The sequence below is a fragment of the Galeopterus variegatus genome, unplaced genomic scaffold (assembly GCF_000696425.1).
Source record: "Galeopterus variegatus unplaced genomic scaffold, G_variegatus-3.0.2 Scaffold3951, whole genome shotgun sequence".
NCBI classification, from domain to species: domain Eukaryota; kingdom Metazoa; phylum Chordata; class Mammalia; order Dermoptera; family Cynocephalidae; genus Galeopterus; species Galeopterus variegatus.
Genome location: NW_007730062.1, coordinates 55,631 through 70,424, shown reverse-complemented (window position 1 = coordinate 70,424; position 14,794 = coordinate 55,631). Strand labels below are relative to the sequence as shown.

The 14,794-nt window shown below is 34.7% G+C and overlaps 1 protein-coding gene across 1 annotated transcript in view; it reads left to right on the top strand.

Annotated features, from left to right (window-relative positions):
• The window catches only part of TIPARP (TCDD-inducible poly(ADP-ribose) polymerase), a 28,652-nt gene extending 21,496 nt beyond the window's left edge, over positions 1-7,156 (top strand). Inside the window, exons 5-6 of the mRNA XM_008586352.1 lie at positions 4,053-4,331; positions 5,075-7,156. Of these exons, the coding sequence (XP_008584574.1) occupies positions 4,053-4,331; positions 5,075-5,522 (727 nt within the window). The 3' untranslated portion in view covers positions 5,523-7,156. The remainder of the gene's footprint in view (positions 1-4,052; positions 4,332-5,074) is intronic.
• The last annotated feature ends 7,638 nt before the right edge of the window (positions 7,157-14,794 follow it).

The window sequence follows — 14,794 nt, the reverse complement described above, 5'->3', positions numbered from 1 at the left end:
CTGTTTTTATATTTCTACTATTTTTATTTCAAGCCCCAACTGTTTTCCTCAAGTCATTATGATAGAATCTTAATGATACTAATTCTGAGATTGGAGGCAGGGAGACATTAAAAACAAAATATAAACAAATAAAAATTTCTGAAGTGATCAGTACCAAAAAGAAATTTGTAATAAGGCTGATTTTACAAGTGTATATTGGCTTGGGTTAAGTGTTTGCTTTCTTCTAAGTCCAAGTGTGAGAAATTTTACCTTATACAGTTTTTTTTTTTTTACTGGACCTAATAAAAATGCCATTCTGTGATTTCACTAGCACAGCTGGAGATACTGTCAGCATCCAGTAGTTAGGAACATATTGTCCTGGTGAGACAGTAGAACTCATTAGTGGAACCAGCAGCTTGGCATGCTGAGCCAATCAAGCAAGATGTAGCTTCTGTGTAAGGGTAAGAATGCTCATTTGAGTGCTGCGTTGTTGTGGAAGTTTTAATAGAATTGCAGAAATTGATTTGTTTCAATCTTAAGACAAGTTATTATGGACTCCTTTTTTTCTTTTTAAACTTACGCTTGTTTTATGAAAAGGTATGAGCTATAAAAATAGTATAAGCAGTGGTAGAATTAATACTACAAATATGGCCTTACTATATTTATAATACAGGCTTACAGGAAAACAAAAAAAGTTACTTTACTCCCTCTTCCTTTTTAAAATTTTCTATTTTAATCTTTTTGTCTGTAACAGTGACAATCAGGTATAAAGTAAGAAGTCAGCAAATCAAAGAGATTAGGCAGATACTTCAGTGAAAAAAGAGCAGAGAAACAGCAAGTTCAGCAGGGTAGAATGCATAAACATAGCAATCCTATCTGCCCTAGAGTTTGGGCTGAGGAATACTTGGACTGGCCTAATGGGGAGGAAGAGGAGAAGGATTGGTTCCAAAAAGCAGATTTCAGAGATAATGATCTTAGCCAGGGTAAAAGTATTGTTTTTAAGTGTTATTAAATACAGAGGGTCAAAGAGAAACGTAGGTGTCAAAGAGGCCATATTTGTCAGGGAATCAGAGATGTCTAAGAATTGGGAATGCTAGGGGGTGGGGTGGGGCTGACTTAAATTCATGAATTTCCTGCAAATTCAGTTGTATTTAAAAGATTTTTTCCTAGAAAGAGGGGGGGGAAAGTAAAAGATTTTTCCTGCTGCCTTTTAGTGGGGCTGATAAAAAGAAGTTCATTCTTTAATATTCTTAGAATACTTGAGTTGAGGCTGCATAAGGAAACAAATCTCATATTTAGCAGTATGGGGGTTCGTTTTTTTCCATTGAAAGGACAGCTGTCCTGTGCAATAACCTTATGGTCATGAGAAGGCCTGATACAGTTTCTTGGACTCCTCCTCTCAAACGATAAAATGAATTAATCTTTATTTCATCACTGACATTGGGTTAGGAAACATATTTCAGAATGGTAAGGGGTGGGAAGGAGAGTGATGAAAGTTGACCTTGGATTCTGAAAAATCTGTTCTTCAGAGGTCCTTGAGTACAAGCTAGATACCCTACAACTTTGCCTCTCTAGAGAAGGCTGGTGCAGCACTGTGAAGCATGCAGTATGTCATTGAAATACCCATAAGCTGAATACGAATTCAGCATTCTCAGAAAATAAAGGTATGTTTGTAACTGTGTTTGAAATAAATAGTTTAAACCCATGACAACTAGAGTGTAGAAGTCTATTAGACAGTTGTCTATATGCGTCTTTGTTTTAGTCCAGTTAGGATGCTGGCTTGTTAAAAAGTGTATGCATCAATGGGTGGGAATGGATGCTAGCCATATATATAATCTATTTTAACGTCTTAGAATGGATAGGATTTACTTACCCAGACTCATCTTCAAGCATGTGTGAGTAAACGACAGACCTACATGTCCCCCAAAAAGGAATGGATATATTTGAAGCTTTGATTTTATGGAACTGGTTCTTAGGCAGGAGTGGTATCAGGAAGAAAAGGAGCAGAGTATCTTCTGTTGTCAGTGCCAGGTTTTCAGTATAGACTGAGACTGTCTAAATCAGTTTTGGGTAGAGAGGGGAGAATCTTATCTTTCTTTCTCAACCCAGAAACCTTTGTTGGTAACATCAACCCCTGAAAATAACAGAAGACCTGGTGGGCCGGGACTTACTGGCTTTTTTGCAGAGCTGGGATAGATGGAATGGCTAAAAACAAGGGGCTTATATTCTGTGCTTTCTTGCCATTCCTGCAGAATAGTGATGGCTTTTTTAAGAGTTATAGACCTTTGAAAATCTGAGTAAAGCAGTGAATACTCTCTTCAGAAAAATGTACCAGTGAAAAATGTACCATTGTTCCAGAAAAATGTACCAGTACTGAGGCTCCAAAGGAATCTGTCAGGGCTCTGAGAAAATGTTCCAGAGAACAAGAACTTCTGTGCCTTCTGTCATGAAGGTTGGAGGAACCAGCACCACTTTGAATCTGTCCCTGAACTTAAAAGCACCTGAGGGATTCAGTAAGCCCTGGATCTACCCACCCAGAACTTTTTCTCTGTCTCATAAGGGGACTTTGAGGCACATTAAATTGAAGGCACAGCCACTTGAAGCAGGCAAGGGTTGAAAAAGGCAATTATGCTCCATAGCTTTTAGCTTCTTATCAAACCATCTCTTAAAAGTACAAAGACAGTATGATATGGTGGTGGTAGTGGTGGTGAGGAGAGTCAGGCAAAACTAGGTTGAAATCCTGGTATATCCCATCTGTCACTTTCTAGGCATAGAAATATATAAAAATATAAATATACATATATATAAAATTGTGAAATACATGGAAATGGAAAGAGTATGAGTTTAGAAACTACTTAAATGAGCCTGGATTCAAATCCTGTCACTACTCTTTGCTAGTTGTGCTAGCGTAGATTATTTAATCTCACCGAACCTCTTTCTTTATTTGAAAAGTGGGAATAACCAAGCTCTCTTGCAGTATTATTGTAACAGTGATACTGTGTATAAAATGCCTGGCCCATAATATGTACTTAGTATTAAGTGGCTTGATTATGATGAGGGTGATGGTAAAATATGCTCTTTGGAGATTAGATTCATATTCACAAACAGTTGTAACCTCTGTGTTGCAAAGCTCTTTTGAAAACTTCCTTTTCCTAATCCATTTTGGCAGACATTATTGCTTCCTTGTGACCACTATGTGCTGATGAGTGTTACAGTACCCTGGCTCTGAAACTGGGTCTCAGGGTCTGGATTTTCTTACTCTTTGCTTCTTCCCTTTCTGTCTGTTTTAAAAATGGCCAAGAAATAGGATTTAAATTTAAATAATCAGGCAAGAATAAGTAACTTATCAAAGCTGCTTCTTATCTAAGTTCATCTTTCAAAGTTACAGACCTGAATTTAAAGGTTCAAGGTAATGCATTCTGGTATCTAAAGTTTATAGTAATTAGCTTTATCTTAAGCACACCCAAAGCTATAACATTTGAATAATATTAATGGTTTTGTTATTATATGCGATATGGGAAAATTAAGCAAATACCAAATATTTGTCAACTTTCAATGCCTACTCCATGATTTATGTTTTTATAAGGAAATTAAAGTAAGCTTTTTTATTACTTCCCATATGTTGCCTCAAGTCTGCCCTACTTTGTTTCCCACCTCATGCAACATTTAGTGATGACATCTTTTCCACTTAGTATCAGCAAAATTTGAAGAAAGCATATAAATTATCATTGTTCCCTTGAAACAAAGTTTCTTTAATTGTATAGGAAAAAGAGGAGTCTAGGATTCAAAAGTAAAGATATTTATAAGTTGGCTCGTGCTTGTTTGCCTTGCAGCAATACATTCCAGAGTTTTCTCCACGGGAAGGAGGTCAGGAGGAAGCTAATAATAGGTTATCCGTGTACAGGCAGTGCTTGTTCTAAGATTCTTTTTTTTCTTAAATAGTATTTTTTATTTTTTAAAGAAGCATTTAAGCTATACAAAGTATACTATTAGACACGGTTATAGGACACTATAATGTGAGAGGTACTCATTTCTGAGTGTTTTATGTTGATGTTTCATCCTCTCCATTTTAGGACACTTGGTGGGGTTCCCACACAAGCTCCTCCGCCTCTTGAAGCAACTTCATCATCACAGGTCATCTGCCCTGATGGGGTCACCTCAGCAAACTTTTACCCTGAAACTTGGGTTTATATGCATCCATCTCAGGACTTCATCCAAGTGCCTGTTTCTGCAGAGGACAAAAGTTATCGAATCATTTACAACCTTTTTCATAAGACTGTGCCTGAGTTTAAATATAGAATTTTGCAAATATTGAGAGTCCAAAACCAGTTTCTTTGGGAAAAATATAAAAGGTGAGAGTCACAGATGTGAAAAGTTCAAGAGAGCTTTTCTTAGTGCAGTTAATCTCAAATGTGAAACGTAATAGTAAATACTTGCATGGAATTTAATATGTCTATATTTTTCCATATATTAACTCACATGTAATCCTCATAACTGACGTATGAATAGGATTATAATAATTTACATTTTACAGAAAGGAAACTGAGTCACAGAAAAGTTTGATGATTTGCCATAGGTCATGTAGCTAATAAGATATGGTGCTGGAATTTGAACCCAAGCAGTCTAGCACCAGAGGTCTTGTTCTTAATCACTTTGCTATGCTGCTTCTCAAATCAACAAATACATTAATGTAGTTAAAAGGGAATACGTGCATCGCTTCTCGGCCTTTTGGCTAAGATCAAGTGTAAAAGGGAATACGTGCAGATTTGAGGAATCTCAGAATTAAGAGATACTCAGGTTTGGGGAATTAGACAAGGAAGGAATATTAAAGAAGGTAAAATATGAGAACTAGATTTGAAATGGAAGAGAAAGCAAGTAAATGGTTTCAGGAGAAAGAAGGAAAAGGGCTTTTCTTCGGTGGAAAAGTTAAGTTCAAACTTTCAGTATGACCTTTGATGGCATTTTGCCCTTGGTAACTGCTTCAGTATTTCCTCCCCATTGAAACCATAAAGAGAAGTTTATGACTACTACATCATGCCCATTAAATTAATCTATATTTTCTTCTTCTGAATTCCTTATCCACTCTTTGCATTAGGAAAAAGGAATATATGAACAGGAAAATGTTTGGCCGTGACAGAATAATAAACGAGAGACATTTATTTCATGGAACATCCCAGGATGTGGTAGATGGAATCTGCAAGCACAACTTTGACCCTCGAGTATGTGGAAAGCATGCTACAATGTTTGGACAGGGCAGTTATTTTGCAAAGAAGGCAAGCTACTCTCATAACTTTTCTAAGAAGTCCTCCAAAGGAGTCCATTTCATGTTTCTCGCCAAAGTGCTGACTGGCAGATACACAATGGGCAGTCATGGCATGAGAAGGCCCCCTCCAGTCAATCCTGGCAGTGTCACCAGTGACCTGTATGACTCTTGTGTGGATAATTTCTTTGAGCCTCAGATTTTTGTCATTTTTAATGATGACCAGAGTTACCCTTATTTTGTTATCCAGTATGAAGAAGTCAGTAACACTGTTTCCATATGAAAAATCCTGGTACTGCTAAATTATTTGATATGAACTAAATCCAGCATTTGTAGCAGGTTTTGAATGGGTGGGACAGGGTGGGAAACAGTATTGGACATTAATAGGGCACTTTTCAGACCCATTTTTTTTAAGTGCTAGAAAGTGTAAATTTTTCTTAAGAAAAATACAAGTTTTAAAATGACAACTTATTCTTTAATTATTTACTAATTGTGAGTGTACTCAGTGTGGGAAAGACTACAGTTTGCATACTCTTTTCATTCACACTTGTACATATAGGCAGCAATGTTATTAGAAGCATTAATTAAAAAAAAGAAAACTGAACAGCCTAACTAATTAATGTGTCTTGGGTCTGGTAGAAGTATGGCCAAATGAAGTGGAGACTGTGAGTAAAGCGAAGGTTCAGTTTATTTACTTACATTGATAAAATTGACTGGTACTACTGTGCCCATTCCCTTTCCAAAGCATCACTGCTTTGGTGTAGTATAAGTTCGTGAAATTCTGGTGGGTGGAAAGAAATTTTTATTTCTATGAGCAGGACTGAAGTATATCACCCAAACACAGAACATCAATGACTTTAACTGTTCTGCAGAGTTTGCCTGAAAATTCAGAGTTCCGTTTAGAGGAAGTAAAAGAAAAGGAACCATTTGAGAAATTTTTGTCACCAGCAAAATTTTTCACAACTAGTTATATGAAAGGTGATTCTTGTTTGTTAAACTTCAGACTTGGGAAATTCAGTCTCTTCCATTATCATCCACCCTAATTGAAGGAATTGGGCAGCTAATTTGGTTAAAGCTCATCTTGAGGATTAGAAGTATTACTTTCTTTTGGGGTTCCAGACCTAGCCCTTAACTGAAGGTTTTAAAAGGAAGTACATCTATAGTCAAATAAATAAGATTTATTACTGTACTTTGCACAAAGTAGATTCTCAAAAGTATTTGTTGAGTTGGAATTATTGTTAAAGGTGATAATCCCACTCCTACGCCTGCCTTGCCAGATGCAGCTGGGTTTCCTGGCTGACTCTGTACCATACTTACACTACTTACTTAATAGAAACACAGACTTGGAAATTGTGCCACTGGCTCAGCTAGAGCACTGTTAGGTGAATATGCTGTTGCCGCAGTTCAGAGAGGTAGCAGCTAGGTGAACTTAGCCTTAAGCAAAGCAAATACCTGGAGTTACAAAAATGGAAGTGGTTCATAAAGGAATTCACCATGGAATTCCGTCAGATACCACGCTCTCCTCGTATGTTTGTGGTTGTTTCATTTAAACAAAACTTTTCAGGAACTTCTGTGTTGTCTAAAGCAAAATATATCTATACTGATGTCTCAGTGAATCAGTCTGTTTAAGCACTTATCAGGGCTTCCACGCAGTTATTTATTTTGCCCCAGTTGATCCTGTTGTTTGCTGCCATTGGCATGAAACAGCTAACTGTGGCTGTCACGGTTGTTGCATTCAATTATATCTTGTAAACCAGTGATTTCCAGTCTTTTTCAAGTTCAGATACCTTAACCATTGCTTATTTGATTTTATGAAACTTGTTCCTTTTTTCTTCCTAAAGAAAAAGAAAGCTTTATGACTTATTTATTTTTTTAATAAAACTAAGCAAAAATAAAAGTTATGGTAATTCTTTAAAACTTTTGTTTTTTGGTTACATTTAAGATAACTGAATTAAACACATAGTTGATACGTAAATGCTGGTTGGGTGGTTGAACAAATGTGTGATTGAATGAATGAACACATCTAACTAGAACATGCTGCTCTAGGAATCTGCAGAAAGTACATTATCTAGCAATCAACTGTAAGTCACAAGAGAAGAGTGAATATTTTATTCTGCAGGTAACTATTTAGGGGAAAGGGACAAGTTTTATATCAGCAAATATCTGTAGAGAAAAACATGAGCAGTTTGTTCCCTTCAACACATGTGACGGAAATATAAAAAAGGATTGTAGAAGTCTTATCAGTTCTCAAGTACCTTAATTTCAATGAAAAGTCACCTGACTGGTATATGTGAGCATCTGTGACTACTTTTCCTCCAGTATAATGATTTTTAAATATGTTTAAGAGTATTGTATGTGTTTTAACTACTTAAGCAATAACTATGGAGTCAGTCTAAATTTTGTAATGGTTCCATGGATTTAAAACATACTAAAAGGCATTCAATAACTTCCTACCTACTAGTATATCTACTAGTTATACCATTCCAAAAAGCTGGAACTTACTCTTAATTTAAACTATGGTTAAGATTTCCAGAAGAGTCTACAAACTCCCTGAAATATTTCAGTGTCCTATAGACAGGAAGATTCTTTTATGTGTACAATGTTCATAAATAGTGGATCCCTTGGAATTATAAATCTATAATACCCAACTCTATGCCTTTTGTTACAAACCTGTTAGTTTTAGTAAATGCTTATACAGTTATAAAAATAGTCATTAAGGTCTGAAATACTAACCTAAGAAGAGGAATTTTTATTATATAAGGTGTGAAAATGATTAAATAAAAAAATACATTCAACACCCGATAATGTACTGTTAATTTAAATCAGAGATTTTTCTCCTTCATTAAAGAAAGTAAGGTGAGTACAAAATGTTTCTGGTTTTCTTTAATTGGAATCTCAACAGTCAAAATGCATTTTAGAAAATTCTGCATGGCGCTTTTTTAGAATCTAATCCATACCACTTATGTTGTTGATGTTAATGTGTGATTTTATTAAGTAAGTTAAGCTTTCTATTATAACTGTACTATAATCCTGGACAAATCATTTAACCTTTCACATGGTTAGTTTTTTATCTTTGAAATAGACTTAAAAAAAAAAAAAAAACTACGAATGATAAGAATGTTTCAACTTTGAAACCCTAGGATGCAAAATTTTGACAACTGGTTAGCATTTGCTTACAAATTAAAAGCCAGGTACCTGTTCTTTAGAAAAGATAGTGTTGAGTTTTAAAAACAGACCCATCTAGTTTATTGACATAAATACTCATCGCAGGCAAGTTGAAGAAAGGAAATCAAACAATGCTTACTTTTGACCTTCTTTAGCTTGCTAACCTTGGTTACTCATAAGCTATTATTGTAGAAAGAAAGATGCTTTTGAATAATGTCAGCATTATTATTTGGTCTTACGCTCCTCCACATATTTTTTGGGAAATTTAACTCCTGTATGAAAATGTCAGATGACAGCTCTTTGGAAGCTTTAATCTTAACAAATGGAAATGTTTGTGTTGTAGAAGTGTTTTGTGAACAGTTGTTAAATTCTTCAAGTTAGAGGAGCAGTGCCCATCCATTTTATGTCAGAATTTCACGGACCATAGTAAGAAGTTGGTTAATGGGCACAAAATTATAGCTAGATAGGACAAATAAGTTCTATTGTGTACATTAGTGCAAGCCATCTATAATTAATAATTTAATGTTCTCAAATGGCTAGAAGAGAGGAGCTTAAATGTCCTCATCACAAGGAAATGATAAATTTTAGCAATAATGAATTTGCAAACTACCCTGACTTTGATCACTATATATTGTATACATGTATTGAAATATAACTGTACCCCATAAATATGTACAATTAATACATTTCAGTTTAAAATAATGTCATGGACTTTCTTGATAGTACTTACTTGTATTTAAGTACCTAATGATTAATAAAATGCAGAAACAAGGAAAAGATACTAGGAATTCAGTGATTATTTCTAAGCAGGTTTGTTACTCATCATAGTTATATATATCTACATTTGATATGTAGGATATATAGACTACAGACATATGTTGTGCTTAAATGGATTAATGGGCTCCTAATGATAATTCCCAGGTGATGCTAGAATTCATATTAACAGGCTGGGAACCACTGGGCTAGACTATTGCATTCAAGTTTAAATGATTCCCTTTTATAACTAGGTGTATCTAGTTATAATTTTATATCAGTTTGTAAATTATTTGAGCAGCCATTATGGACTTTGGGCATTAATCCATACTTTTCTGACAAAGGTCCCGCATAAAGGTTATATATTGTATAGTATCTTGGTCAAGGTTGAAGTCATAGTTTCTTAGCTGGGTACAATGAACTGTTCTATTTAGGGTTAGCAACCACAAATCTAATTAGCATCAGTCTCAATGATCTAAGCTAGTTGAACCCAGTATCTTTATAAGCTATTAGTTCCAACCACTCATAAATGTAGCTGAATTTCTTCTAAATACAAATTTCTACCCATATGAGTATAGATTTTTTTTAATTGAAACAGTTGATTGTACATATCTGTGGTGTACTACATTCAATATCAATACCTGTGTGCAATATGATGATCAAATCAGGATAATTATTATATTCAACAATATATAATGTAAGGATTTTTTGTGGCCCTTTCCTAATTCCTCCCTTACTCCTCCTGCCTTTCCCACCTCTGGTAACCTCAGTTCTGTTTTCTTCTTTTGTAAGTTGAATGTATTGTTATTGTTGTATCTTTTTTTTTTTTTTTTGGCTTTCACTTATGAACAAGGACATGCAGTATTTCTTTTTCTGTGCCTGACTTATTTCACTTAACATAATTTTCTCTAAGTTCATCCATGTTGCTGCAAATGGCAGAATTTCATTTTTTTTTTATGGTAGAGTAGTATTCTATTGTGTAAATATACCACATTTTCCTTACCCAGTCGTCCACTGATGGACATTTAGGTTGGTTCCAGCTCTTGGCTGTTGTAAATAGAGCTGCAATAAACATGGGATTGGAGGTATCCCTTTGACATCATGATTTCCATTCCTTTGGGTGTACTCAGCAATGGAATTGCTGGATATTATAGCAGTTCTATCTGTAGTTGTTTGAGGAACCTCCATACCGTTTTCCATAATGGCTGCACCAATTTATAGTCCCACCAACAGTGTAGGAGAGTTCCCCTTTCTTCACATCCTCACCCAGCATTTGTTATTCTCAGTCTTTTTGGTAATGGCCAGTCTAACTGGGGTGAGATGATGTCTCAATGTAGTTTGACTTCCATTTCCCTGATGGTGACGTTGACCATTTTTTCATGTGTCTGTTGGCCATGTGAATATCTTCCTTTGAGAAATGTCTATTCAGCTCCTTTGCCCATTTTTTAACTGGGTTACTTGTCTCTTTACTGTTAACTTGTGTGAGTTCCTTTGTATTCTGGACAGTAATCCCTTGTCAGATGCATAGTTTGCAAATATTTTCTCCCATTCTGTAGGTTGTCTTTTTGCTCTACTAATTGTTTCTTTTGCTGTGCAGAACCTTTTTAGTTTGATATAATCTCATTTGTTTATTTTTCCTTCTGTTGCCTGTGCTTTTGAGATCATATTCATAAAGTCTTTGCCCAGTCCTACTTCCAGAAGTGTTGGCCCTGTTTTCTTTTAGGAGTTTTATAATTTCAGGTCTTATATTAAAGTCTTTAATCCGTTTTGAGTTGATTTTGGTATATGGTGAGAGGTACAGGTCTACTTTCATTCTTCTACATAGGGATGTCCAGTTTTCTCAGCAATATTTATTGAAGAGGCAGTCTTTTTCCCAATGTATGTTCTTGTTGTCTTTGTCAAAGATCAGTTGGTCGTAAGTTTGTGTGTTGATTTCTGGGTTCCCTATTCTGTTCCATTGGTCTGGGTGTCTGTTTTTATGCCAGTTCCATGCTGTTTTGGCTACTATAGCTTTGTAATATAATTTGAAGTCAGGTAGTGTTATGCCTCCAGCTTTCTGATTTTTGCTCATGAATGCTTTGGCTACTTGGGATTTTTTGTTGTTTCAGATGAATGTTAGGATTTTTTTTTTTTCTATTTTTGTGAAGAATGCCGTTGGTATTTTGATGGGCATTGCATTGAATCTGTAGATAGCTTTGGGTAATATGGACATTTCACAATGTTAATTCTTCCAATTGAAAAGCATGGAATGTCTTTCTATCGTTTTATACCCTCTTTAATTTCTTTCAACAATGATTTGCAATTCTCATTGTAGAGATCTTTTACCTCCTTTTTAAAAATGGATTCCTAGGTATTTTATTTTTTGGTGACTTTTGTAAATGGGCTAACTTCCTTGATTTCTCTTTCTGCTAGTATGTTTTTGGAATGTAAAAATGCTATTGATTTTTGTGTGTTGATTTTTTATCCTGCAACTTTACTGATATCATTTATCAATTCTAAGACTTTTTTTTGTAGAGTCTTTAGACTTTTCTATATGTAGAATCATGTCATCTGCAAACAGGTAATTTGACTTTGTCTTTTCCAATCTGGGTGTCTTTATTTCTTTTTCTTGCCTGATTGTTCTGGCTAGTACTTCTAATACTATGTTAAATAAGAATGGTGAGAGTGAGCAGCCTTGTTACCATTCTTAAGAGAAAAGCTTTTAGCTTTATCCCATTCAGTATGACATTGGCAGTGGGTTTACAGTATATGACTTTTATTATGTTGAGATATTTTGCTTCTATATCTAATTTGCTGTGAGTCTTTATCATGAAGTGATGTTGAATTTTGTCAAATGCTTTTTCTGCATCTATTGATATAATCATATGGTTCTTGTCCTTGATTTTGTTGATGTGATGTATCACATTTATTGACTTGCATGTATTGAACCATCCTTGCATACTGGGGATGAATTCCACTTGATTGTGGTGTATAATTTTTTTGATGTTTTGCTGTATTCTATTTGTTAATATTTTGTCAAGGAATTTTGCATCTAAGTTTATCAGAGATATTGGCCTATAGTTTTTTTTGTTGTTGTTGTATCCTTGTCTGCTTTTGGTATCACAGTGATGATGGCCTCATAGAATGAGTTTGGGAGAATGGCATCTGTTTCAATTTTGTGGAATAGTTTGAAGAGAGTCAGTATTAATTCCTCTTTAAAGGTTTGCTAACATTCAGTAGTAAAACCACCTGGTCCAGGGCTTTTCTTTGTTGGGAGACTGCTGATTACTGCTTCAATCTCATTGCTTGTTTATTGGTCTGTTCAGGTTTTCTGTTTCTTCTTGGTTTAATCTTGGTAGTTTGTATGTGTCCAGAAATTTATTTATTTCCTCCAGGTTTTTAAATTTGTTGGCATATAGTTGTTTATAATAGTCTCTAATGATTCCTTGTATTTCTGTGGTATCAGTTGTAATGTCTCCTTTTTCATTTCTAATTTTTCTTATTTCAGTCTTCTCTCTTCTTTTTTAGTTAGCCTAGCTAATGGTTTGTCTATTTTGTTTATCTTCTTGAAAAATGAACTTATTGTTTCATTGATCTTTTGTATTATTTTTTGGATTTCTATTTCATTGAGTTCTGCTCTGATCTTTTTTTTTTTTTTGCTGACTAACTTTGGGATTGGATTATTCTTGTTTTTCTAGTTCTTCAAGGTATAGCCTTAGTTTGTTTATTTGAGATCTTTCTATTCTTTTGGTGTAAACTTCCCTCCTAGTACTGATTTTATGGTGTCTCATGGGTTTTGGTATGATGTATCTTTATTTTCACTAGTTTCACGAAATTTTTTGATTTCCTGTTTAATTTTTTCTTGGATCTATATGTTGTTCAGGAGCATGCTGTTTTATTTCCACTTGTTTGTATAGTTTCCAGAGTTTTGCTTGTTATTGATTTCTAGTTTTAAACTGTTGTGGTCTGAAAAGATACGTGAAATGATTTCAGTTATTTTAAGTTTGTTGAGACTTGATTTGTGACCTAACGTATGGTCTATCCTAGAGGATGTTCCATGTGCTGATAAGAAGAATATATATTCTGTGGTTGTTGGAGGAAATGTTCTGTAGATATCTGCCAAGTCCAGTTGGTCTAAAGTGTGGTTTAAATCCTGTGTTTCTCTGTTGATTTGTTGCCCAGATGATCTGTCTAATGTTGAGAGAGGGGTTTTCAGGTCCCCTACTATTATCATATTTGGATCTATGTCTTTCCTTAGGTCTAATAGTATTTGTTTATATATCTGGGTGTTTCTATGTTGGGTGCATATATATTTATGATTGTAATTCTTCTTGCTGGATAGATCCCTTTATTGTTACATAGTGGCCGTCTTTGTCTCTTTTTACTGGTTTAAAGTCTATTTTAATCTGATTTAAGAACAGCTGCTCATTTTTGATTTCTATTTGCATGGTATATATCTTTTTCCATCTGTTCACTCTTAGTCTATGTGTGTCTTTCCAGATGAGGTGAGTGTCTTGTTAGACAGCTTATAGTTGGGTCTAGCTTTTCAATCCAGTCAGCTAGTCTGCGTCTTTTGAGTGGGGAATTTAATTCATTTACATTTAGGGTTGTTATTAAAAGGTATTGTCTTACTCCTGGCATTTTATTAATTTTCATTTGGATAGTTCATATATCTTTTGTTTCTTTTTCTTTCTCATTTGCATTTTTGTTCTACCAGTGAGAACAAAGAACTCTACAAAGTTCTTTCTTGTGTTTTTATGGTAATGATTGTCCTTTTTTGAATTCAAGATGCAGGACTCCCTTGAGCCCTTGAGGATTTACTGTAGGGCTGGTCATGTGGTGGTAAACTCCCATAGTTTTTGTTTGCTGGGAAATACACTACTTCTTCAATTCTGAAGGATAGCCTCGCTGGGTATAGTATTCTTGGCTGGCAGGCTTTTCTGTTGTTGTTTTATAGTATTTTCAATATATCGTCCCATTTGGCCTATAGAGTTTATGTTGAAAAGTCTACTGTTAGTCTGATGGAAACTCCTTTATAGGTGACTTGATGCTTTTCTCTTGCTGTGTTTAGGGTTCTCTCTTTGTCTTTGAGTTTTGCTAGTTTGACTATAACATCTCTTGGAGAGGACCTTTTGTCTTGAATCTGTTTGGGGACCTTTGAGCCTCTGGAATCTTTCTATACCTCGGAAGTTTTCTGTTATTATTTCATTGAATATATTCTCCATGACCTTTTCTTTCTCTTCCCCTTCAGGAACACCTGTGATTTGGCTGTTTGTGTGCTTAAGGTTGTCTGCTATCTTAGATTTTCTTCATTTAAAAAAAAAATTTTTTTTCACCTGCCTGAGTTATTTTGAAAAGACTGTCTTTAAGATCAGAAATTCTGTCTTCTACTTAATCTAGCCTGCTGCTTAAGCTCTCAGTTGTGTTTTTTTTTTTTTTTTTTTTTTTTTTTTTTTTTTTTTTTTTTTTTTATTTCATCGAATGACTCTTTCAGTCTGCTACATTCTTTTTTAAGGTATTAATTTGTTTGTAAATTTCCTTCATATCCTGGATAGTTTTTGCTCAGTTCATTGTGTCATTTAACTGCATTTTCCTGTATCTCATTGTGTTGCCTTGAGATTTTTTTTTTTTTTTTTTTTTTTTTTTTTTTTTTTTTTT